Source organism: Osmerus eperlanus, chromosome 18 (genome assembly GCF_963692335.1).
Source record: "Osmerus eperlanus chromosome 18, fOsmEpe2.1, whole genome shotgun sequence".
NCBI classification, from domain to species: Eukaryota; Metazoa; Chordata; class Actinopteri; order Osmeriformes; family Osmeridae; genus Osmerus; species Osmerus eperlanus.
Genome location: NC_085035.1, coordinates 9,107,876 through 9,134,297, shown reverse-complemented (window position 1 = coordinate 9,134,297; position 26,422 = coordinate 9,107,876). Strand labels below are relative to the sequence as shown.

General features: G+C 41.0%; 1 protein-coding gene across 2 annotated transcripts; it reads left to right on the top strand.

Annotated features, from left to right (window-relative positions):
* Positions 1-1,615: 1,615 nt before the first annotated feature.
* Positions 1,616-26,304, top strand: LOC134038455 (cortexin-3). 2 transcript variants are annotated; one of them, XM_062483821.1, is made up of 3 exons: positions 1,616-1,868; positions 2,227-2,280; positions 24,814-26,304. In XM_062483821.1, the coding sequence occupies exons 1-3, from the start codon at positions 1,838-1,840 to the stop codon at positions 25,179-25,181; spliced, it is 453 nt and encodes a 150-aa protein (XP_062339805.1). In that variant the 5' UTR covers positions 1,616-1,837; the 3' UTR covers positions 25,182-26,304. The 2 variants fall into 2 exon arrangements, with proteins under 2 accessions (XP_062339805.1, XP_062339806.1); XM_062483822.1 differs by lacking the exon at positions 2,227-2,280.
* Positions 26,305-26,422: the final 118 nt, after the last annotated feature.

Here is a 26,422-nt window from a genome sequence, read left to right as displayed (position 1 = left end):
CTGTGCCCTTTTTGCACCATACATAGTGCTGAGTATTCTTCTCAAACAATGAAACCTCCCCCCCCCCCCCATCAGTCACAAACATTTTCCCAGTAGTGTTGCGGTTTGCCATGGTGCTCTTTGGCAAACTTCAAGCGCACAGCAATGTTTCTTGGGAGTGCACCTCAGTAGTGTCATGGACTGCCATGGACACTGCCTGTTCAAAGACTTATGTATGGTAGACTCATAAACTTGGATGTTTGCTAGTTCCAATGATGTCTTCAAGCCTTAAGCTGTTACTCGTGTTTATTTAAATGTTTTACCTCATTGAGGATTGTGCATTGTGCCTTGTGAGACATCTTGGCTGGGCGCGCACTTCTAGGAAGAGTAGCCACGGTCAAAATCAAAATGAACAATCCTATGTAAAAATTGTTCTAACCTATATCTATCAACGTTGTCAATGGCAGTGTCTTAGCTGGAATTGCCCCCAAAAACATAAATGAGCTTGAAATGTATTTTTGGAAAACTGGCTTATATAACACGTTTACTAGAAGTGATCATTATGTGGCAGTAACAATGTCCCTGTCTGAAGACTAGGGGGTCATGTGACCGGCTGTCAGCGCTGTAAGTGGATATTGAGTGGATTTATGCATGTAATGACTTATGTAATGAACTAGATGTTTGTGGGGTAAGACAATTTAACAGAGAACCAATATAACACATTTTGATCAACATAACATAAGCAATTGATCACGTTGGAAACAGCAGACAATTGTAGGTTACATCATCATTTGCATGAATGTACCAGAGCATTGGCAATATGTTTAAAACAATGAGAAATTGTTTTTATGATTTGCATAAGTGACTATATGATGTGGAGATTGAACATGTATTTTTGAGAATTAAAATTGTGATATGAGAAATGTAGGTACCAAAGCCACTGAGAATAACTGTCATCACCAGCTGCATCTTAGGCAATGCACTATCTATAATTCCAGAAATATGTTTGCGTCACCGACAGCTTACTCACCCGACTGCTTTACGGGCACTGTACCCTATAAATAGTTCCAGGGATCTGTGTTAGTGTGTCACCTACTTCATCACAGGCACTGTGCACTATTTATCAATAGTTCCAGGAATCTGTATTTGTATGTTTCACTAACATCTTAGTGGAGTGCATCACTGGCAATGTGCACTAGTTGAACCTGCATTTAACTTGTCTTTTCAACAATCCACATGCAAATGTAATCCAGGTGTTTGTATTTCACTTAGACAAAGGTATGGTATACGTAATTGTCTTCTATACATATCATTGATTTATCAATTTCTGTCTGTATGCATTATAATTTTGATTTTATAGGATTCTAACCAACCTTGCAGAAATATGTTGCTGCGTTATTTTCAACATGAGTGTTCTCGATAGATGGTTGTAATTATTGCTATAAAGAAAACACGCTAAACAGATTGCTGCATGAAAAAATGCAATGGGGTGCCTCATCCCTTGTTGTTTATGGTGCAATTGGGGATACCCGTTGATTTCCTATTCAAGCAGAGTCCTCATGATGTCGACGGGTTGAACCGTCGTCTCTCAGCTAGCAGCGTATGCAGTGAGTAGCTCACCCATACACCAGAGGCGCAGCAGCGTGCGCAGAGACGTTGGAGTCTCCTGAGCCGCCAAGTCGTTTTCGACAAACCAGGGACTGAATTCTTACCATTTTTAAAAGACACCCTGCACTTTTTCCTCTCAAGGTTTCTTCTCTTTCGTCCGTATATTTTCTCTTCAGTATGTGCTGATGTTGAAAGGGAGAGGGGAAGGAAGAATGGGCGAAACCCTCAGGTTCCCCCTGTAACTCTGGAAATGGATCCGACGTTCTCACGGGGAGACAAAGGTATAAACTATGTTTTACCTCAACATATAATAGAACATGTTTTAATGCTTTCATAATAAGGTAACCCAGGTTTCAAATAATACTGTCTGCAATGACCAAATTACAGTTGACAGGTTCATCTGTATCGTATGGGCTTTTCACTTGTTGAGTGAACATATGACCGTGTGAGGTTACTGCAGTAATTGAAAGAGAATCGTTAAGGGGCATAATTTATGATTATAGTTATTCTAATTTCAGATAGGCTACCTGAATTATGAATTCGCAGTCATTATCTCATGAAATATGTTGTTTGCACCTTTTGCGGGCTATTTATTTTGAGGGCTATTTATTATTACCAACTTTTAACATTACATTTTAGGCCAGCCTACATTTATTTACAAGAGTAGACTATTGGAACTCAACATTGAAACAGGTAATCTAACATATAGGCTATCTTGTCTTCTGCAAAGAATATGTAGCCCCCCACTAAATGCTTCAATGATACACAGAGCTCACAGTTAACATACCTCTCTCTTACCTCTCAAATCAAATCAAATCAAATTTATTTGTATAGCCCTTTTTACACGCAAGCATGTCACAGAGGGCTTCACATATGCCCATAGAACTGCCCCTCAACCAACCTAAACCCTCAAGGAAGACAAGGAAAAACTCCCAAAAAACTCTCAACAGGAGAAAAAAAAATGGAAGAAACCTTGGGAGGAGCAATTCAGAGAGGGATCCCCTCCTCCAGAGACGGTTGGTGGGAGAGAGGAGCAGAACACAGGCTCAACATAGTCATACAGTGTCGATGGGTTTTTAAAACACCAAAATCCATTATTCAACTTTATAGATGTAGGACAGGACCGGGAGACTCGCGACCAGTTCCAGCGTTGGCTGACCGACGACCAGGCAGGTGCTGACAACTCAAACCCCCCACACCACAAGGGATGTGTGTGGGGGGGGACAGAGAGAGGAGAGCAGGGATTAGAGAATGCCAGGAGCAGCTAACAGTTACAGTCATAATAGAATGAGATCCCCACCGGTCAAGTGTGGACTGGTGCAGCAATTTAACAGAGCAAAAAAGGGGAATTTGATGCAACCCCACACACCAAGACAGCGACAGCCCCCCTCATTTGGAACATGAAATCTGTTCCAGGGGAAGAGAACTCTAAAATAAGTTATACTTAAAGAATAAGGATGGAAACAACCCGTCCCCCGTTGCCTCCAACTAGTAACATACTTACCTTTAACAGTCGTAGAATTGACTAAACAATAACGTTTTTAACCTAATTTTAAACGTCGAAACAGTATCAGACTCCCTAATTGAGACGGGTAGTTTATTCCAGAGAAGAGGCGCTCTATATGAGAACGCCCTACCTCCAGCTGTTTTTTTCTTAATTTTGGGAACCACCAGATAGCCGGCATCTTGAGATCTAAGTGTCCTTGCGGGGCAATAGGGTGCAAGGAGACCGGAGAGGTACAGTGGTGCCAATCCATGCAGAGATTTGTAGGTTAGTAGTAGAACTTTGAAGTCAGCTCTGGCTTGGATAGGGAGCCAGTGTAGAGAGACAAGAGTAGATGGTATGTGATCAAACTTTCTTGTTCTGGTCAATAGTCTAGCAGCAGCATTTTGCACCCGCTGTAATTTTTTTTACAGCGGGTGCTGTAAAAAAGCACCCGCTTTTTTAACCTCTAACATTACCTCTAGCTATACATTGTGTGTAGCCCAGGTCAGACTTGCATTCTATGCTATATTAGTCACAACCTTTCCATGCATGTTCATGTTTAACACACATTATCATGTCAGCATATTCTGGCAGTTGTACATTGTTGATTTGAGTTGATTTGTTTCAGTAATTATCAGTATTTGTGTCAAAAGCTTTCTTTCAGCAATTCAATGTCACATGGGTATCATTTAGCTTGCAAGAGTCGAATAAATACAGAAAGTATTTTTTATCAGGAGATGTTCTTTTGTAACATTTTTCATATGTATTTTGTATGAGCACACATCTTTAGAATAATTTAAAGTAGTTCTTAATCAATGACATAACCGACAATCATTCCTTTTCCCATTATTTTATCAGTCAGCAACTTGCATAATACAGTATGTAGGCACCATGTTTATCCTAATTCATTATAATGTGGTGGTGCATGCCACTGTTGCTCAAATGGCAGTCAAAATAATCAAACATCAACTTGCTAAAATAGATGTTTTTCCTATTTCTGCCATTGCCAGACTCATTATAATTTCATGCAGCTGTATAGTGGTCAATTATATTGTAACACTCCAATTATATTGTAACACTAAGACATTTTATGTCTGTGGTGATTATGCACTCTGTCAAAAACAAAATTGGTTGCCACACTATGTTTTTGTATTCATTATTAATCCGATTCATACAGTACAGCCTATCTGGGGATGCTTTCATGTTGGGACAAAAAATATAGCTAAAGCAGAATAGAGGTGGAATACATTTGCAATATGATTCATATAAATTGCAAATGTCAAAGGTATTATCCAAAATATTTCCAGTTATGAATTTAGTTTACAGGATTAGCTTAAAGGTTACTGCTGTTGAAGTATTTTTTCCCATCTTTACATTTAATTTAACCCTTTATTAGACACTCTTACTGTATATCATTATGGAAGATGTCATAAAGGTGAAATGTTTGATTATTTAAAGAGTAAAAAAAGTGATTAACTCAGTTCAGCTTACAGTAATTTTATTTGGCTGATTTAATGGTATTGGTTATTAACCTCTGTCAACATTGTGGTTTAAAAGAAAGTTCCTGAATGGTGCAGGACAATGATGAAGAATACTATTTACAGTGGAGAAAATAGTTGTAGACTCCGGCTCATAATTAGATTAATTTATTGTTTCTAAGTTGTTTCTAAATTAGCTTAGTTTTAGGGTGTGTATATGTTTGCATGGGCAAAAGGTTCTGTCTTATTCATAAATATAGGTTTTAGGTTTATAGCATTATTAAATTATGTCTGTTGCCACTACTTGTGAAAAAAACTCCTAAAAGTTCCAAGCATTGACCTCAACCCCAGAACAAAATGCAGAACTGTTGAAATATCCCTTTAGCAGTATTGCTGTATATATGTATATATTGCTGTATATATTGCTGTATGTAAAGGGAAGAATAATAGTTTACAGACTCTTATTATGATTTGCATTGCTGGTCCTCCTAGTCCCCACCCCAAACTGCAGCTATCCGTGTTCACAATCCATTAAACATCACTTACTAGATGTAGGTCTGTCTGATTCTGAATTAACATCGATTTTTCTTCACTCTGTTATTTTTGTGCACGTGAAAAACTATCCAAAGACTCGTACCCGGATTCACGGTCGGCAGATGAACGAATCTTTAACCCGGACTCACGGTAGGCAGAGGAACGAATCTTTAACCCTCGTTTTAGTACGAGTCTTTGGATCATTTTTCACGTGACCTGCATAGGCTCACCCCTGGTAGAGGAAACCGAAACCTAAGAAACCACGACTGTGTCTTTGGATCGGAGTCTTTGGATCATTTTTCACGTGATCTGAATACACACGCTCCGAAAAGAAAACAGAAAGGATTTGTTTTCGTCATTCACTTTTGCGTGACTGCTAGGTTTAGCAGTTAGAAGTGAATGATATTTGTTCTTTGATTACAGGTTACATCAATCTTTGATTTGATTACAGGATTTGTTATTTTGGTAATTTTTGCAACTTTTGTTTAACTTTGATGACTCGAAAAAAGATTCGTTCCTTTTAATGAACGAGATTCAAAGAACCGAGTCCGTAAAATGATCCGAACTTCCCATCATTACTATCTACAGTTCCAGGAATCTGTGTTTGTGTTTCCCACTGACATCATAATCACTGACTGCATCATAGTAAGTACAATGTAACAACATGAACAACATGTAGTTAATATGCAATTACATTGTGGAACAGACTCTAATTAGGTGTGACTGCCTTTGGCAAGGCCAACCTATATTCACTCTCTTACTTATTTATTCTTATTTATTTTCTCACCCTAATTCGTCCTTCAATTTTTGCACTACATAGACAATGTTGTTAAAATGTTCATCTTGGTCACGATTGCGCTGCTTGTATTGGATTTTATGTTCCGTTGCACAGTATAGGTTTAATATAAGTTTTTGTGGAGAAAAGTGAAGCTAACGGTGGCTAACTAGCTAGCCACAGTCATTATGTCACAACGTCACAAACCCACGCGCGATAACCTATAGTAGAACATTAGTTTAGCTGGGCTAGCTACCTAAAACATCAAAACAGCTGCAGAAACGCCACAGGCAAAGGCCAGGGTGATAACATGTAGCTAGAGCTAGCTATGTTTCCAGGCTGTAATATCAACACGCTATATTTTTGTACGCCCTTCGACTGGTTAGCTCCAGAGATTCCCACACAGCGGTAGTCTAGTAGTTAACTGCAAGGGCGTAACCATGGTTTAGACATTGGGGGGGTCAAAATGAATACCCTTCCCCATAATTTTTTTTTGTTAAGTGCATTACCTACAATTCTATATTTATATATGAAAATTTGCACATTTAGAACATAGTTTCGAGGACTATATTTACCATTTGAATTCCCATCTAAAGGAACAGTGTAATTTCTCAGAGACAGTGACTGCCTGCATTGTGTGTGACCATGTCATTTTATCAGAAAAACAGCGACTCATGCTTTTATGAGGCTACTCGTTTTATTTGCTTACACATTTAGCTCGGTATCAAGTTACTTACTGTCTGAAAAAAAAGGTGGATTCAAACGAAATCACACAAGTGTACAATTAGGAGGGGGGATTCACACACGTATGTTTCTTAACAAACGGAAATAAATTGAAAATAAATAAGACATAACAAGAGACCAATCCATTGACAGGGTTCATAAAAGGAGAACATATATTTTACATATTTTCTGCTGTATATTGGGGGGGACAGATTGGTATTTTCTCAATATTGGGGGGGACACGACCCCCCCAAAGAATATGTGGTTACGCCCCTGGTTAACTGGCTTCTCCTGGCAGAGCTATAGACTATCTATCAAACGGTCGCATTTTGCTGTTATGGTTACTGACTATGATCGCTTCCAGTAAACTTGTTATATTGGCCAGTTTTCCAAAAATACATTTCAAGCTTAGGCTATATACGTTGTGGGGGGCATATTTTCAGTTTTCAGGTGATATAAAATAATCCCTAGAAGGAAAAAACTAAGTCATAATATGGGTTAGGACAATTTTTACACAGGATTGCCCAATTTCTTCGTTTTGATGCAACTGTTGTGACCATGTGAGGCTGCCAGAAAGCCTGTCATCATTACCTCTGGCACTAAGGGAAATTAAAAGAGAACCCTGTTTCATTCTACACTTCACTCTTAGTATTTTCAAGTGTAAATGAGCAGCAGTTATCTTTTTAATCTATGCAATCTTCATAAGTATTTAAAATATACAGAAATATTAGTTGTAAAATGTAAGTAATAAAACTGACCCATCTGCAACGGACACAAGCATACCTCACAATTTCCCCAGAAATTATACCCTCTCTAGTTACACACTACAATTACACATGCAAGCCCAACTCCATTGCTATGCTTTTTCTCACCAGTTTGCTTTTAGTCACTCAAGGTGAACTGGGATATTTCACAAACCTACAATACTGCCCTGCTACAGTATCTATCCTTGAGGCTATGCTGGCTCACAGTGATGAAGAAAGTGTTTTGTCCGTCTCTTCATAAACGGAGTGACTAAGTTCAGTTGAGTTCTGGATTTTAATAAGTATTATCAATCTGCAGATTGGGAGAGAAAACCAGACCTCTGACAATAAATGACCACACAACACCAGGCTTAGGTCTCAATCATGTCTCTCTCAGCTCTGAAAGCCGGAGGACCATCTTTTATAGGGCACACGAATGTAAACATAGATAGTGACAGTCAGGCAGTAATGACGTTACAACAGTCTCAGAGGAAGAGATTCACAGCTCCCAACACATGACCACTCAGACTAGAGAGATCATAGTTGGCGCTCTCCTTGTAGTCATGACCAAGGACGTTTACCCAGTACTTTCTCCTGATCACGAACATCTATTAACCCTGACACATAGACACCATCTACTCTTATTAATAGCAAGCTTACATGAGAACATACTAACTAGTATCCAATGACTAGTTATATTGATTAGTGAATAATGTAAGCACACCGGAAATCGCAATTTCTTCCACAGTCCCCCCCTTTTGACGTTTAACGTCAACACAACAACCATTCATCAACTGTTTATCTGGGGCCTGCTGTAGTGCCTTACATTTCACAAGTTTCATACCATTTAAAACCTTAACAATCAAACAATACAGTATCTGTAACTACTCAGCACAGCATACATGATTATAGGATTTGAAGAAATATTAGGTAGTACCCAATCACAGGTGAAAAGGTACAAAGTCATTGAAGTGAATAGCTTTTTGCTTAGTTTATCAATAGTTCTAGAAACATAGGCATATTTCTCTGCTGGACATACCCACTGGTCATGCTCTCGTGAGCTCAACACATCAGGGTATAGGTCAAACACTGTTCATTAAATTCAGAGTATTTCAAACAGTATAAAAAGTAATAAAGTAACCATCTTTAATTATTGTTAACTGATCTGTGGTCAAGGACAGATCTATTCACATAGCATACAGCATTGTATATCAGTTGGAAAATAGAAGGAGGCAAATGGCATCTTTATTACATTGGCAAAATAGTCCCTTGGTACTTGAGATTACATATCAGACATTTCAGTCATTCCCAGGGCAATAAAATTATCATCAGTCTTGCTTGCTTTTGTCTGTGGCTTGATTTGGGCTACCATAATCTTACTGGCAGCCTTACGAAAACCTACTGCACAGCACTGTACACAGCAGGCAGTACACATCTTCCAAGCGCAAACCACAATCAGCACAACAACGATTAACATGCCCAATCCAGTGATTCCTATTTGAATGATAGTCGAAAAAGAAACCCCGAACAGAGGAGGTCAGTCAGCACAATTCCTAGCTTCAGGTTCCCCCAAAGCTGACATTATGTTTTAATGTAAGCAGCCATACTTGTGATATTAGCAGATTCATCGTGGATAAAAGTACAACAGTCATGACCTATCACAGCACAGGTACCTCCCTGAGCTGACAACAGATAATCCAGTGCCATACGGTTCTGGAGCACTACCTGCCTCATGGCCTTCATCTCAGACGCAACTGCAGTTAAGGCGTCGGCTGTCTCATTACCAATGGACTCCAACCCTACTGCTAAGCTCCTAATATCTCTAAAGGCAGTGATAACACCATACACAGGGAGAATGGCAACTGAAAACGTGAAAAGTGACTGAGTACTATTGAATCCACGTGATGTGATCCCAGCTTCTTAGCATCTGCATTAATAATACTTCTCTTGTGGCGGTGCCACCAATGTTTGGGAAAGGGGTGCAGGGGCAACCCATCTACAGGTCTGAGGGCTCCTACAATAAACCCAAGGTAACACGTTCCTGACCAGACGGCCGGCAGGAAATAATAAGCACTCTTAACACATACCCACATGGTGCCATTGTTAGCTGCACGACGAGACCAAAATGGTGATGCCCTTATACTTACAGGTCCATCTGCAACAGGCAAATCATGCAACAGGCTGTTAGCATACATACCACAGTGTGGTTACATGTATTTTTACCAAATACCTTCCCATAATTATTTAAACATTTAATCAACCATATACTACATCTTCTGTAGTATGCTAAAAGTGTAGGAATAGCATAGTCAGCAACATCAGGAATTTATGTCACCCGCCCAAATGGTATACAGGACAAGTAACATTGAACTCAGATACAATTGAACTTACAAATCATCCAGTAGAGTGTGAGCATACATAGAAACCGTATCCTTGCATGTATTTTTTCACTCTCACTGTACCACTATGCCATACACAAAACAATGCAGGTGGGGCATATTCAAGAGATGACTGACTTGTTCGACAGAACAGTCACATTTGTTACATCCAACCCTACACAAGGCCACTTCTTGACCTTACACATATCAGCCATTGACAGAGGGACAGATATCCCTGGATAACCTCCAGAATGCTTGGGACTCTAACCACAAACCCTGCAAGGTCTGTCCCCTCTAATGCTGCGTCCAGTCATTTTTTCCCGTCCACGGAAAGGTGTTGTTGCACAGATTGTTCTTCATGTGTGCTTTATGATGAATCTCAATGTTCACATCAGTATAATTGGGAGCGTGCAATAGTGACTCTCGGTGTGGCTCATGTATGCGATGTCTGTGGACTCGTGCGTCCAGTATCAGTATATGTCTGTCAGGTGTGTGCGTCAGTATGTCTGGATCTCATCTCTCATCGTAGCTCCGGCAGCGGCCTCGGTTTCCTTGAAACAACCGAAGGCCTCCACCACAGTATCCTCTCGTCCCCATTCTGGGTGCTGTCATCTGCTTCATGTAGAGGCCGGAGGAAGACTGAAAGTGTCTTCCCCTCTCCAGGCTCCTCTCTCTGGTTTCCCGTCTGGGTGCTGTCATCTGCTTCATGAATCACACATGGGGGAGAGAGGCATGGTAGCAACAGCAGCCCCTCTCTGGCTTTCTCCTCATATGACTCACCTTTCGACGTCTTCAACACCTCCGGGTGGGTGCTCTTTGGGACCTCCTTCTCAGCGCCCCTGGATTGGAGTGCTGGATGGCGGGATCCTGGTTTTGGCTCAAATCGGTCAGCTGGACTGGAGCCTGCTCCCGGATCAGCCGCTGCAAACGGGTCTCCACCCCCCTTGGTGTACTCCTGGAGGAGTAACCCAGTGGGGATGAGACAAATGACAAGTTGGAGCAGGCACCATTTGGAGGTGCACCTGCTCCTCCACCGGCCCCTGGCTCTCCGTTGGGACCCTCCACCGTGTTGTTCGGTGGAGGGGCCATTTTGCACTCCGTTGCATGAATCCATGTCGGACGACCTTCCACTTTTACAGCTGTGTGAGTCACCAAGAGAAAACCAGGTATGGACCGGTCCATCTTGGTGAGAGGGCAGTCCTCCGTTTGTGCACTTTCACATAGTCTCCCGGTTGATAGGGATGACATGGCTCCCCAGCGGGCAGCTTTCACCTGTGAATGCACAACCCTGGTTGCTCTAGTTAGGGCAAAACAAAAGTTTAACATTGTATCATCCATCTGGTGGATATCCATCTGTTTCAATGATAGTGGGGGAGAGACAGGCAATTTCATTGGTCTCCCTAAAACTATCTTGTGTGGGGAAAGTCCATTCCTCCTCTGGGCACATGGCCATATGAGCTAGTGGGAGTGCATCAGGCCATTTTAGGCCAGTCTCTTCACATATCTTGGCTAGTTTGTTTTTCAAAGTTCCATTTTGCCTCTCCACTGCCCCTGCAGACTGTGGGTGGTAGGGACAGTGAAAATGCTGGTTGATCTGGAGCGCTTTACAAAGTTCCTGAACAATTTGACCCGTGAAATGTGAACCTCTATCACTGGACAGTCTTGTGAGGATCCCATATCTACAGATCACATCTCTAATAATAAGAATCTTGGCTATCGTGGTAGAATCAACTTTCCGACATGGGTAGGCTTCTACCCATTTCGAGATCATGTCAACAATTACAAGTACATACTCAAAATTACAACACTTGTTGTTGTACAACATTTTGTAAATTAATAAAAGGACCACTTGGTGGTGGGTGGGCTCTTCTCTTTGGTCCCTTTTCGGGATTATGCTGCTGGTAAATATGACACTGAGCACAATGTTGCTAAGCCTTTGTGGAAAAAAACAGGTGCAAACCAATCTGTATTTACTATTGAGACCATACCCCCCTTGCTCGTATGGGCACATCCGTGCGCCATGCGAGCCAACCAAGGGAACAATGCACATGGAATCTTTCGCACAGCCAACAGATAACCAATCATCCCTCTCAGTGTTATCAGCAGCGGCTCAAAGGTCCGCCACAACATGAAGAGAGGGAGTGTGTGTTTCCGGTTGCTGAGACACAAACAAATAGAGACCTGGGACACATCAGAGGAGTTGGCCGCAGCCTTTGCTGCTAAATCAGCTCTAGCATTTCCTCTTGAAACATCATCTGTATTGTTAGTATGAGCCTCACACTTAGTAACAATAGCTAGCTTTCTCTGTAGTAGTATTGCAGACAACAAATTATCAATCATCTTTCCATTCTTGATGAGGAGTTAATGAAACCTCTTTCTCGCCATATGGCACCAAAATCGTAAGTAACTCCAAATCCATACCTTGAGTCAGTGTGAATATTTACGACCTTGCCTTCTGACAAACAACATGCCCTTGTCAAAGCAAAAATGCCTGCTGTGCAGTGCATTGTGGAGACAGTTTACCAGATTTAAATGTCTCACTGTCCGTGCAGACCGCATATCCGGAGTTTAGAGAGCCATCCCATTCTCGGGACAAAGATCCATCTACGTACAACACAAGTTCAGCATTATCCATAGGTTTGTCAAACATATCAGGTCTGGGTGTTAGCACTTTATCGACAACCATCTCACAGTCATGTGGTTCACCATCATCAGGGTTGGGCAACAATGAAGCTGGATTCAATGGGGAGCATCTATGGATTGTAATGTTACTTTTAGTCAACAATTACAGTTCATACTTTGTAGCTCTAGTGGCTGACAGGTGTTGAGTTTTGGTGCGTAACAGAAAAGCACTTACTGCATGAGGAACCATCACTGCCAAGGGCGACCCCAGCACTATATCTGAAGTTGCTTACACACATGTTGCCGCAGCACAGACTGCTCGTAAGCACGGGGGGAAACCTGCTGCCACAGTATCTAAAGAAGAACTCACATAGGCAATAGGCCTCTTAAGATTACCATACTGCTGGGTCAGTACACCCTGGTGTAGTCTGGCAGACCGAGAGCTGGCGCCTGGGCCCAGGCCTGCTTGAGAGATACAAATGATTTATCAGCTTCAGTTTTCCACAATGAGTATCAGTCTCCTTCCTTAAATCAAGGATAGGTCTAGCCAACACAGCATAATCAAGGATCTACTAACGACAATACCCGGCTGAACCTAGAAAAAGACTTGAGTTGTTTTGGTGTTCTAGGCTTCGGTATCCATCGGATGGCCTCCACTCTATCAGGCGTCAATAGATGCTCTGTACCTTTGAGTGTATGGCCCAGATACTTGACCTCCAAAGACCATAACTGCAGTTTTGCCTTTGAGGCCTTGTGGCCCTTCTCAGCCAGTGCCTGTAGCACAGCAATAGTGTCCTGTTGGCAGGAGGCAAGATTCTTAGAACATATCAAAAAGGTCATTAATATACTGCACCAGAGTAGAGCCGGCTGCTAAGGTGACATCCTGGAGGTCCTCTCGTAATGCTTGACTAAACAACGTAGGTGATTCGGTGTACCCCTGTGGTAGAACTGAAATGTATAGTGGACCTGGCGAAACGTGAATGCAAACAGATACTGGCTCTCTTCTGCAATGGTAACAGAAAAGAAAGCAAACAATAGTCATTCACAGAGCTAGAAAGTAACAGGGTTACTTGCTAAGTATCGTAACAGGGTTAGGCACAACAGGATGTATAACACAGGCATTACCTGCTTATAAACCCATAATAAACTTCCAAGTATTTTATTAGCATTAAAGGATCAAATTGACCTAAAGTCTACCTATGACTCCTTGTTTCAACAAAGCATTAATAACTGGGACAATACCTTTCCCTACTTCTCTATTACTAGCATACTGAGGTACGGTTCTCAAGAGTCGAACTACAAACAATGATAACAACTGGGGTAGCATTCTTAATGCGCCCAATATGATAAGCGTGTGTGGACCACAGTAGCTCAGGCCCAGCTTCTAGCAAGGCCACATCTGCGGTCGCTAAAATCTCTGCATTCCACTGCTGGGGGATGTGTATGGGATTGCTAGGCCAAGTGTTCGTTATCCTAAGGAATAGATAAGAAAAAGTCAGTAGTGCATTTCATTTCGGTTCAGTTTGCACAACAAATTCCTTTCCAACAGATTTACTTGTTACTTACTTTTACATAGTTGAAAGAAATACATGTTCATCTTTCAAAGATCCATCTATCCACCCATAAGAGCTAACTGACAGTTGTGTCCACAGGAACCCCAGAAACTACCACTATCATCTCATTGATTTGGGTACTGTATATTGTTGAACTGGCTAACCTAGTAGCTCTGGGTCTTACTTGAAAAAGAGAAGCTCTCTGCCTCCCGTATTCTTGATTATTGGTGGCCAAGCCGCGAAGCGGCGAAGCCACTTAAGTGTTTCTACCTTTTCTTATTAGGGGCCAAGCAGCGAAGCTGCGAGGCACCTATTGTTATTGTTAGTATTATTATTATTATTATTATTATTATTATTATACTTCTTAAGACTGGGTGTCTATGGCAGTCCCTAGAAGCGCTTGGTCGAAAGTTGTGAAATTTGGCACACTCTTTGGGGACAGTCCCCTGGTCCAATTCACAAAGTTTCATGTCCCATACTCGGGCACTCTAGCGCCACCAATGGGTCAAAGTTGGACTTGTGTTTACACACGCAACTTTTGAACCGTATGACCAATTTTAAAAAATGAGGTACCATTGGATTCCCTGGACCAAGACGAGTTCAACACACCCTATGGGGTCAATTTCCGGTTATATAGATTTTCCGCTATTTCCGGTTTTATCAAAAACCTTTAAAAGCCTACTCCTCCTACAATCTTTGTCAAATCTTCTTCAAAATTACCAGATATGCTCTTCAGACCAAGCCGCACAAAAGTTATGGTAGAGCATTTTGATACCCACAACCGTTTGTCCGTGACAGCCAATCAAAATAAGCAGAAAAGCCGCCAAACAGGAAGTGAAGTCATATCTCAGCAGTTGTTTGAGGCAGTGAAACTAAATTTGGTACGCCGCCTCGGAACCTTATTCTGAGGATGTCCTCCAAAAATTGTGTCATGTGACTAAAAGGGGGCGTGGCCGGAAGCATAAACGCGTTTTGGCTAATAACGGTTGAAGTGTTTACCTTAATAAAGTAATTTCTTTGTCTGTTGATGTCTTGTGAGATATAAAGCCTGACTATTAATAACTTTTCATAAAATTCGAATGGACGTGGCCGCCATTTTGGATTTCATGGAAAAGTGTAAAAACCTTTTGCACACCCCAATTTTTGTCCAATGTTTACCAAATTTGGCAAAGATGATCTTTAGACCCAGTTTCACAAAAGCAATCACATGAATTTTCAATTTTCAAAAACGTTTGTTCGGTAGAGACGATCAAAAGCGGTGGCGAAGCCGCCAAACGAGGCGCAAGAGCATATCTCAGCAACCATTTGCGCGATTGTCACCAAACTTGGGTTCCATCGTTCCCATGAGGAGCAGAGGAGGCCTGCAGTGTTATACCAGAAAAATAACTTTGAACTATCAGTACTCTTGAACGCAAACATATATTTCAACCAAACTTGGTGTGTTGCATGAGTGCAACAGGTTGTTGTGACTTAATTGTTGCACAAGTGCTATGGAAGCCATGTCCTGCTCTGGACTGCTTGGCCCCTCCATTGCTGCTTGCAGCTATATTTATTAGGGGCCAAGCAGCGAAGCTGCGAGGCACCTATTGTTATTGTTAGTATTATTATTATTATTATTATTATACTTCTTAAGACTGGGTGTCTATGGCAGGCCCTAGAAGCGCTTGGTCGAAAGTTGGGAAATTTGGCACACTCATTGGGGACAGTCCCCTGGTCCAATTCACAAAGTTTCATGTCCCATACTTGGGCACTCTAGCGCCACCAATGGGTCAAAGTTGGACTTGTGTTTACACACGCAACTTTTGAACCGTATGACCCATTTTCAAAAATGAGGTACCATTGGATTCCCTGGACCAAGACGAGTTCAACACACCCTATGGGGTAAATTTCCGGTTATATAGATTTTCCGCTATTTCCGGTTTTATCAAAAACCTTTGAAAGCCTACTCCTCCTACAATCTTTGTCAAATCTTCTTCAAAATGACCAGATATGCTCTTCAGACCAAGCCGCACAAAAGTTATGGTAGAGCATTTTGATACCCACAACCGTTTGTCCGTGACAGCCAATCAAAATAAGCAGAAAAGCCGCCAAACAGGAAGTGAAGTCATATCTCAGCAGTTGTTTGAGGCAGTGAAACTAAATTTGGTACGCCACCTCGGAACCTTATTCTGAGGATGTCCTCCAAAGATTGTGTCATGTGACTAAAAGGGGGCGTGGCCGGAAGCATAAACGCGTTTTGGCTAATAACGGTTGAAGTGTTTACCTTAATAAAGTAATTTCTTTGTCTGTTGATGTCTTGTGAGATATAAAGCCTGACTATTAATAACTTTTCATAAAATTCGAATGGACGTGGCCGCCATTTTGGATTTCATGGAAAAGTGTAAAAACCTTTTGCACGCCCCAGTTTTTGTCCAATGTTTACCAAATTTGGCAAAGATGATCTTTAGACCCAGTTTCCCAAAAGCAATCAGAAGAATTTTCAATTTTCAAAAACGTTTGTTCGGTAGAGACGATCAAAAGCGGTGGCGAAGCCACCAAACGAGGCGCAAGAGCATATCTCAGCAACCATTTGCGCGATTGTCACCAAACTTGGGTTTCATCGTTCCCATGAGGAGCAGAGGAGGCCTGCAGTGTTATACCAGAAAAATAACTTTGAACTATCAGTACTCTTGAACGCAAACATATATTTCAACCAAACTTGGTGTGCTGCATGAGTGCAACAGGTTGTTGTGACTTAATTGTTGCACAAGTGCTATGGAGGCCATGTCCTGCTCTGGACTGCTTGGCCCCTCCATTGCTGCTTGCAGCTATATTTATTATTACACTTCTTCTGCCATTGGAGTCTATGGCAGCCCCTAGAACCATATTGTAAAAAGTTGTGAATTTTGGCACACTCATTAAGCACAGTCCCCTCTTTATATTCACCAAGTTTCATGTCTCTCATTGGAGCACTCTAGCGCCACCAACTGGTCAAAGTTGGACTTGTGTTTACACACGTAACTTTTGAACCGTATGACCGATTTTCAAAAATGAGGTACCGTTGGATTCCCTGGATCGAGACGAGTTCAACGTCAATTTCCGGTTATATAGATTTTCCGCCATTTCCGGTTTTAGCAAAAACCTTTGAAAGCCTACTCCTCCTACAATTTTTCTTCAATCTTCCCCAGAATTGGAACACATCATCGTCAGAGCAACCCTCACAGAAGTTATCCAAAGATTTTTGATTTTCAAAACCGTTTGTCCGGTACAGCCAATCAAAATCGGCAGCAAAGACACCAAACAGGAAGTTGGGTCATATCTCAGCCAATCCTTGAGAAATCAACACCAAACTTGGTATGATGACTCGGAACCCTCATCTGAGGATGTCCAAACAATTTGGTGTCATGTGATCACTGGGCGTGGCCGCAGGATGCAAAAATGTGTTTTGGCCAATAACTGTTGATTCGTTTGCCTTTATTAAGTGATTCCTTTGTCTCATGATATCTTGGGACATCCCGTGTGTGACACATGATAACTTGTGATAACAGCCGAATTGATGCGGCCGCCATTTTGAATTACTGAAAAAACGTTTTTTCTGTACTCCTCCTACAAATGTTTTCCAATCTTCACCAAATTTGGCAGAGATCATCTTCAGACCAGGCCTCACAAAAGCCATCATATTTTTTTGGGATTTTCAAAACCGTTTGCCCGGTACGGCCAATCAAAATGTGCCGTTAAGCCAGCAAACAGGAAGTTGGGTCGTATCTCAGCAAATCTTTGATGGATTCACACCAAACTTGTTGCGTGTACTCGTAACCCTCTTCTGAGGATGTACAACATGTTTTATGGGTCATTCGACTACTTGGCCACCTCATTGCTGCTTGCAGCTATATTTATTATTATTATTTTTAGAGGACTCTAACCTCAAGGATTTGAACCTATTTTTTTCTTTACTTTAGAGGACTCTAACCTCAGGGACTCTAACCCTATTTTTTAGAGGACTCTAACCTCAATGATTTGAACCTTTTTTTTTTTTTTATGTACATATATTATTCTCCGTAAGACATTCATTTGCAATGTCATTAATTTCTCAACTTTCTTTCCTGCATTCTCCTGCATCAATGTACAATTATGTTTGACATAATCCATAATCATATCAACAGTTTTTGTTCTCCCAATTTAGAACCTGTTTCTTAACTTCTACCTGGAGTTCAGGAAGCAATCCACATATGAACACATGATAAAGTGGCATGGGGATGCAGCTGCTGTAAAACCAGAATGTTTTTTTTTTTTTTTTTAATCAATCTGCAGATTGGGAGAGAAAACCAGACCTCTGACAATAAATGACCACACAACACCAGGCTTAGGTCTCAATCATGTCTCTCTCAGCTCTGAAAGCCGGAGGACCATCTTTTATAGGGCACAGGAATGTAAACATAGATAGTGACAGTCAGGCAGTAATGACGTTACAACAGTCTCAGAGGAAGAGATTCACAGCTCCCAACACATGACCACTCAGACTAGAGAGATCATAGTTGGCGCTCTCCTTGTAGTCATGACCAAGGACGTTTACCCAGTACTTTCTCCTGATCACGAACATCTATTAACCCTGACACATAGACACCATCTACTCTTATTAATAGCAAGCTTACATGAGAACATACTAACTAGTATCCAATGACTAGTTATATTGATTAGTGAATAATGTAAGCACACCGGAAATCGCAATTTCTTCCACAACAGCTGGCAGCTGCATGATTCTAAAGTCACAGTTAAAGATCCCTTCAATGGTTTGTTGCAGGAAACACTGAGGTAAGCATCTTTACTTACAAAAGTGTTTACATTCAAATTCAGCTTGGTTGTCCTGTAAACTGCATCATCAACTGCATTTGACCATCCTAAATTAAATTATTTTGGAAATGTTCCCAAAAATTTAGGAAAGATTGCAGAAAGTATCAAAACAGTGTTCAGAGACCATCTTGTGGGCTTCAGCAAACATTTCGGGAGCAATCTTGAAATGATGTCAAAGGGTTGGGCCAGTGATGCCTTTTTTGGTCCGGGGGGAAAATACATGGTTGATTGCACATGCAGAGGAACTGCCAGACTGGGATGCCAGTCAAAGCACCCTCTGACATCAGTACTGAAACAACCACAGAGAAGGACATGTTTAAGAAATGTACGAAAGATGAAATGTAGGGGGAATATTGAAACTGGTACTGGCTACATCTCTTTTTCCATGTCTTCTTATTCATTTTTATGGTCGAAGCAAGTTAAAGATCTTCTGGTTCCTTGATTGGCTACTTGACCAGACTGTATTTTCTAATATTAAGACTGGGGCACTGTGGCATATAAATGTCCAATATAATATATAAAGTACAACATGACAGTGACACTCCATGTTAAATCCCCAAATTTACATGATATCTAGGCTACTGTTACAATTGTATAATGTATTACACTTATGAACAAATGGTATTTTGCTGTGATGGTACGGACTGCCAAAAGCCAAATAATTTGATATATTTTTGAAGGAACTTTGGGAAATGTCATTATTAGGAACATGCCACCCCTTCTATGGGTAGCCATAACACATTGTGTGGATGTGGAAATAATATGGGAAATTTGGAGTGTGACGAGGTGTGGTATGAAACAACAGACCCACAACTAACTACTGGAATCATGAACACACAGGAACATAACAGTCATGTTCCTTTTGTACACGATACCAGCAAATTTGCAGAAACGGAAAACTACATTGTGCTGAGTTATAAGACATTATTCTACTCTATTATTCTATCCACTTTGTAGATTTTGTTGGGTTTTGTTTGTTAGTGTTTTTTTTTTACATCAGATGTTTGGGGGGCCTGCAGTCCACTAATTAACTAAAGTGTCTGCTAAATGAATAAATGTAATGTAATTAAATATCTCCCTGGCATTCAGACGCCATAATCAATGACCATTTGTATTAATTCTAAATTCATTGTCAGGGTATCCTCACACCCACTTTGGAATCAAAATGTCTCTCATGCTCGTGGAAAATTGTGAACAATTGTCATTGTAGCACTAACAAAAAGCAACTTCTACAAATTTGTCTTCAAGGCACATTCGAATGCAGTTGTCAGTAAGTCCTTTGTTAGTCAACCAACCAATCTGGACTGGTGAATAAAACGTACATATCTGTTTTAACTTAATACATTTACCACCCGAGAATATATGGACATAATCTAAGTTTGGTCAAAGCAATAGAGATCTAAATGCATCTTTTAGGAATTGAATTTCCCATAAATAATGCTTTAGCAGTTTTCTCAGCTTCATAGTATAAAAGTATTTGAAGGATGTCTGTTAGTGTCCATTGACAATGACCTTCATCTCAACAGAAGCCTTAACTTATACTGTACAAAAAGTGATTAAGAGATACTGGCTTCTCAAACCAAGTTTAGAATTATTTTTGACATCTCACTGTCATGCAGATCTCAAGTTGCCAGCTCAACTCGCATCAATGAATTCAAAGTGGCTGCATGGGGTATCTAGGGAGAAAGATAGGATGGATATTGCCGACAGAAACTGTACATGACAAAGTGCAGTGCACCCTCAATTATGGCATTTCACTGAAAGGACTTAAGTTAAAGACAGACTGAGATTTCAAATAAGTTCCTATACACTAGTTTGATCTTGATCGTCAAATCAATAATTCAATCTCACTTTCTGGTTGGTTCTAATAAAACTGACAGCTTAGAAGACCATTGAACACGATATGTGGTATAAAGTATAATAACTTTAGGTAAAGCAACTATTTCTAGGATCTTTGTAGCTTTGCTTCTTATAGTAATTGCCATGCCACTAAGACTTCATTTAATCAATTTTTATTTCTCAAGGAAGTTTTTGATTCACTACTTCTTATCACTTCCGATCTTGATGCGTCATAAATCTATTAGGATTACTCATGTCGTATCTTTTTTTAGACTTGGCAGATTATATATAAACAGCTTTGTTTTGCACACTATCTTGACACACGTTGTTCAAATCAAATCAAATTTATTTGTATAGCCCTTTTTACACGCAAGAATGTCACAGAGGGCTTCACATATGCCCATAGAACTGCCCCTCAACCAACCTAAACCCTCAAGGAAGACAAGGAAAAACTCCCCAAAAAAACTCTCAACAGGAGAAAAAATGGAAGAAACCTCCTCCAGAGACGGTTGGTGAGAGAGAGGAGCAGAGCACAGGCTAAACATAGTCATACAGTGTTGATGGGTTTTTAAAACACCAAAATCCATTATTCAACTTTATAGATGTAGGACAGGACCGGGAGACTCGCGACCAGGTCCAGCGTTGGCTGACCGACGACCAGGCAGGTGCTGACAACTCAAACCCCCCACACCACAAGGGATGTGTGTGGGGGGGGACAGAGAGAGGAGAGCAGGGATTAGAGAATGCCAGGAGCAGCTAACAGTTAGTCATAATAGAATGAGATCCCCACCGGTCAAGTGTGGACTGGTGCAGCAATTTAACAGAGCAAAAAAGGGGAATTTGATGCAACCCCACACACCAAGACAGCGACAGCCCCCCTCATTTGGAACATGAAATCTGTTCCAGGGGAAGAGAACTCTAAAATAAGTTATACTTAAAGAATAAGGATGGAAACAACCCGTCCCCCGTTGCCTCCAACTAGTAACATACTTACCTTTAACAGTCGTAGAATTGACTAAACAATAACGTTTTTAACCTAATTTTAAATGTCGAAACTGTATCAGACTCCTTAATTGAGACGGGTAATTTGTTCCAGAGAAGAGGTGCTCTATATGAGAACGCCCTACCTCGGGCCCTACCTTTTTTTCTTAATTTTGGGAACCACCAGATAGCCGGCATCTTGAGATCTAAGTGTCCTTGCGGGGCAATAGGGTGCAAGGAGACCGGAGAGGTACAGTGGTGCCAATCCATGCAGAGATTTGTAGGTTAGTAGTAGAACTTTGAAGTCAGCTCTGGCTTGGATAGGGAGCCAGTGTAGAGAGACAAGAGTAGATGTTATGTGATCAAACTTTCTTGTTCTGGTCAATAGTCTAGCAGCAGCATTTTGCACCCGCTGTAAATTTTTTAGGTGGGTAATTGGGAGGCCAGAGAACAACACATTGCAATAGTCCAATCGGGACGTAACAAATGCATGTATTAGTTTTTCGGCATCATCCTTTGAGAGAAATTTTCGTATTTTGGCAATATTACGTAGATGGAAAAATGCAGTTCTGGTAGTTTGCTTAATATGGTACTCAAACGAAAGGTCTGGGTCCATTGTGACTCCAAACTTTTTTACTACCTGGCTTTGAGAGACTTTGACGCCGTCTAGGTCTAAGGTCAGATTGGAAAAAAAAAATCTATATTTTTTAGGACCGAAGATTTGAACCTCGGTTTTATCCGAATTTAGAAGAAGGAAATTTGCAGTCATCCAAGCTCTCAACCTAGAAACACATTTTTCCATAGCATGTGGAAATTCTCCAGACTTTATAGACATATATATCTGAGTATCATCTGCATAACAGTGAAAATTTACCCCAGAGCTTCTAATTATGTTTCCTAAAGGCAGCATATAGAGAGAAAATAACAGAGGGCCTAGAACTGAACCCTGTGGTACTCCGTATTTTACAGTGGAGCTCCTGGATGAGCAGCCATCATAGTGGACATATTGTGATCTATCGGATAGATACGATCTAAACCACTGAAGTGACGTACCAGAAATCCCAACATAGTTCTCCATACGTTCCAAGAGGATCTCATGATCCACCGTGTCAAAAGCTGCACTTAGGTCTAGAAGAACCAGGACAGAGAAAGAACCCACGTCAGAGGCTAACAGTAGATCATTGACACCTTGGCTAATGCAGTTTCAGTGCTGTGGTGGAGACGAAATCCAGACTGGAGAGGTTCATAAAGCTGATTTGAGGAGAGGTGCTCAGTGAGCTGTTGTGCCACAGCCTTCTCTAAAATTTTGGAGATAAATGGCAAATTTGAAATTGGCCTGTAGTTGCTAAGACAACATGGATCCAGGTTTGTTTTTTTAAGAAGGGGCTTAATAATAGCTTGTTTGAAATCGTTGGGGACTTGGCCAATTACAATAGATTCATTAATAATACTAAGCATGGGTGGTCCAATAATAGGGAGAAGTTCCCTACAGAGTTTGGCAGGGAGGGGATTGAGAAGGCAGCTAGTGGGTTTCGAGGAGTCTATCAGCTCGATGAACGCTTCCATAGAAATAGGGTTAAAGTGAGTGAGAGCCTCAACATGCAGCATGCTTGGTACAGGGGAAAGTTCAGTGTTGATGGCCACTCCTCCAGGACTAGTCTGTAGTTTGTCCCTTATTGCATACATTTTTTGGTCAAAGAAATCTAAGAAATCATTGGGAGAGAAATCTGAACTAACACAGAGTGTACTTTTCTTAGTGAGATTTGCAACAGTGTCAAATAGGAACTTAGTGTTGTGTTTGTTCTTACTAATCAACCTAGAGAAATAATCTGATCTGGACCTGATGAGGACTTGCTTGTACTCCATTAGGCTGTCCTTCCAGGCCAGGCGGAAAACCTCCAATTTAGTGGTACGCCACTTATGTTCTAGTTTTCTAGTGGACCTCTTAAGAGTGCGGGTTTCCTCTGAATACCATGGAGCCAGTTTCTTGTCCTTTCTTTTCCTTGGTTTGAAAGGCGCAACAGAGTCTAGGGATAGCTGAAGAACCAAATTCAGATCCCTCGTTTTAGTATTTAATGATTTATTTGGGACGTCAAGGACTTCTAGTGCAGCGGGTAGAATATTAGCCAGTTCCAGAGCTGTGTTTGGGGTTATGCAGCGGCTAGTAGAAATATTCTTAGTGCCTCCAATTCTCTGGCAGAGGTCCATTTTGGAGGTGACCAGGCAATGGTCTGATAATATAGGATTGTGGGGGTGGACAATGACGTCACTAATCTTGATTCCCCGCGTGAGAACTAAATCTAATGTATGCGAGTGAAGATGGGTAGGTTTGGAAACCACCTGAGTGAGACCTGTGGAATACATTAGAGCAGTAAAGGCCTTACTTAAAGGATCTTTTGGGTCATCCACATGAATGTTAAAATCACCCATAATCAAGACGTTATCAGTATATGTCACAAGATCAGCACTAAAATCTGGAAATTCCTCCAGGAAGAGGGAATACGGGCCGGGGGGCCGGTATAGAGTAACTATACAAAATGAGGGAGGGGGGCCAGGAGTAGTAGCATTATTCCTTTTTAAAATAGTTGGTGGTTTCATGCAAATTATTTCAAATGATTTAAAGGTATTTACAGATTTTAGGCTGAGGTTGAAGCTAGCTTTATATATCATAGCAACACCACCACCTTTCTTTGATACACGAGGGATGTGTGAGTACGCAAAATCCGGAGGCGATGCTTCATTCAGGGGGGAATATTCATCAGGTTTTAACCAGGTTTCGGTGAGTCCAATCAAGTCCAGGCTGTATTCAGACATTAGATCATTAATCAAAACGGCCTTTGTGGATAGAGATCTGATGTTGTTGAATGAATTATGAAGAGTTGAGCATTTTTCAAGTTATTTAAATGAAAGAGAAATAGGTAAGAGGGGACACTAAGCCCATTTTTATATTAAGAAAAGTCCCTCAGTGGCAATTTGACAGAAGCATGTATTTGTCGAACATCTATGATAATAGTCATCATTTTTTACTTATAAAAGAAATACTAGATAGTTTGTTGTGTCTTTGTGTGAACTGTTCCTTGCATTTGTCTCAAGCTTTCCAGATGAGAGTATTTAGCAATATTGTGAGATGCTAAAATGTGCTCTAACCTGTGTGTCCTCTTCTAAACCTTGCTTATTTCTACCTCTTCTCTCTTTACCTCTGTCTGTTTCGTCCCTTATGTGCATTCTTTACTCCACACTGTCCTCTCCTTCCTCTTTCCATCCCCCTCCCATTCCCCCTCCAGAGAATGAGGTCCATTTGGAGGAGATGGGCTGGGCTGGCATGAGGATGCAAGAGTGGGCCCTGTGGGAGCAGCACCGCAATCCTGCGCCATTCTCTTCCTGGATGATGGAGGGCGAGCCCATTACCTCTACTCTCTCCCTGCTACACTCTGGTGGGGGACACGCGTCCAGAAACATTGCCACTGCTGGTATGACCCTGGAGCAGAAGACCACCTTCGCCCTGGTCATATTTCTCTTTGTCTTCCTACTCATCCTCGTTGTGCGCTGCTTCAGGATCCTTTTAGATCCCTACAGAAGCATGCCCACTTCTACCTGGGCCGATGGCCTAGATGGGCTAGAGAAAGGCCAGTTTGACAACACACTGGCATAGAGTGGTACACTTGCATTGTATACACTTGTGTATATGTATTTCTCACACACACACAAGTTGTGGCTCTTCTTGTGCGGACTGTAAATTCGGTACAATTCAAATTCCTGTTTTCCCTAACTCTAATCTTGACCCTAACTTTAACCACAACCATTAGTCAAATCTTAACCCCCAAACTATTCCTAACCCTAACCCTTAATATAATTCTAACCTATACCCTAAAACCCCCTAGAAATAAAACTTGAACTTGTGAGGACCAAGAAAATTTCCTCACAACTTTAAATGTCCCTTGTTTTACTATTATTCAGGGTACCTTTGGTACACACAAAGGATGCCATGTGATATTGACAGTTTCGCTATAAACTGTCATACAGGGGTGAAATTACACTGTGCATATAAAAGACTGCAATATTAAACATGCAGCTACATGAACACTTCCTTATTTGGCTGTTCAATTATGGACTGGTTAAGGGCCTATACTGACTTAGTATGTACCATATAGATATATATATATACATGAACACTCAACAATGTCCATATCTTTTCGGGCCAATAGCATGAACTGCCAAAAGAGAGATTAGTCTCTAGTTTTTAAAATGACCAGTCATACACATAAGTTTAAAATACACCCTCAAAGTCCAAGTCAGATTCATTTGTTTATCTGGCTTGAATACAAAACACAAGATATTGGCATTACAAAATAAATAGACAGACACATACCCACAGACACATAAACTGAGATGCCTACACTTTGTAGAAATCTTTGCTACTCCCCTCCTTGCTGGGTGTTGTTTACACTATGAACATTTAATGAGTAGCAGACACAATAGTTACACATATTCTGTCAAGTGTCTATTGTTATTCTACTCTGGGGCTCCTTCAGTGCCTCACTCATACAAGGTACTCCTCTTCACAGTATCTCACTGAGACAAGACATCAACTACTCATGTCAGCACTATGTGAACCTGTGCATTAGTAGGCTGCTCACATCCAACCTGGGTTACGAGCTTCTTAAATGCATAGTTTGTCTTTCAGGAGTAAACTTGGTAAAAACGGGAGATGGTTCTGGTTCTTGCATTTTGAAGAATTGAGAGTTTTGCTTAGTAATTATTCAATTATTTGTTTATTAAATGTATCTAAAAGGGTTTAGATTCAGATTATTATTCATGGTTTATCCAACTTTTTTTATTCAGTCATTTTTATATGGTTAACCCCTTACAGTAAATAAAATAGAGAGTTTATCT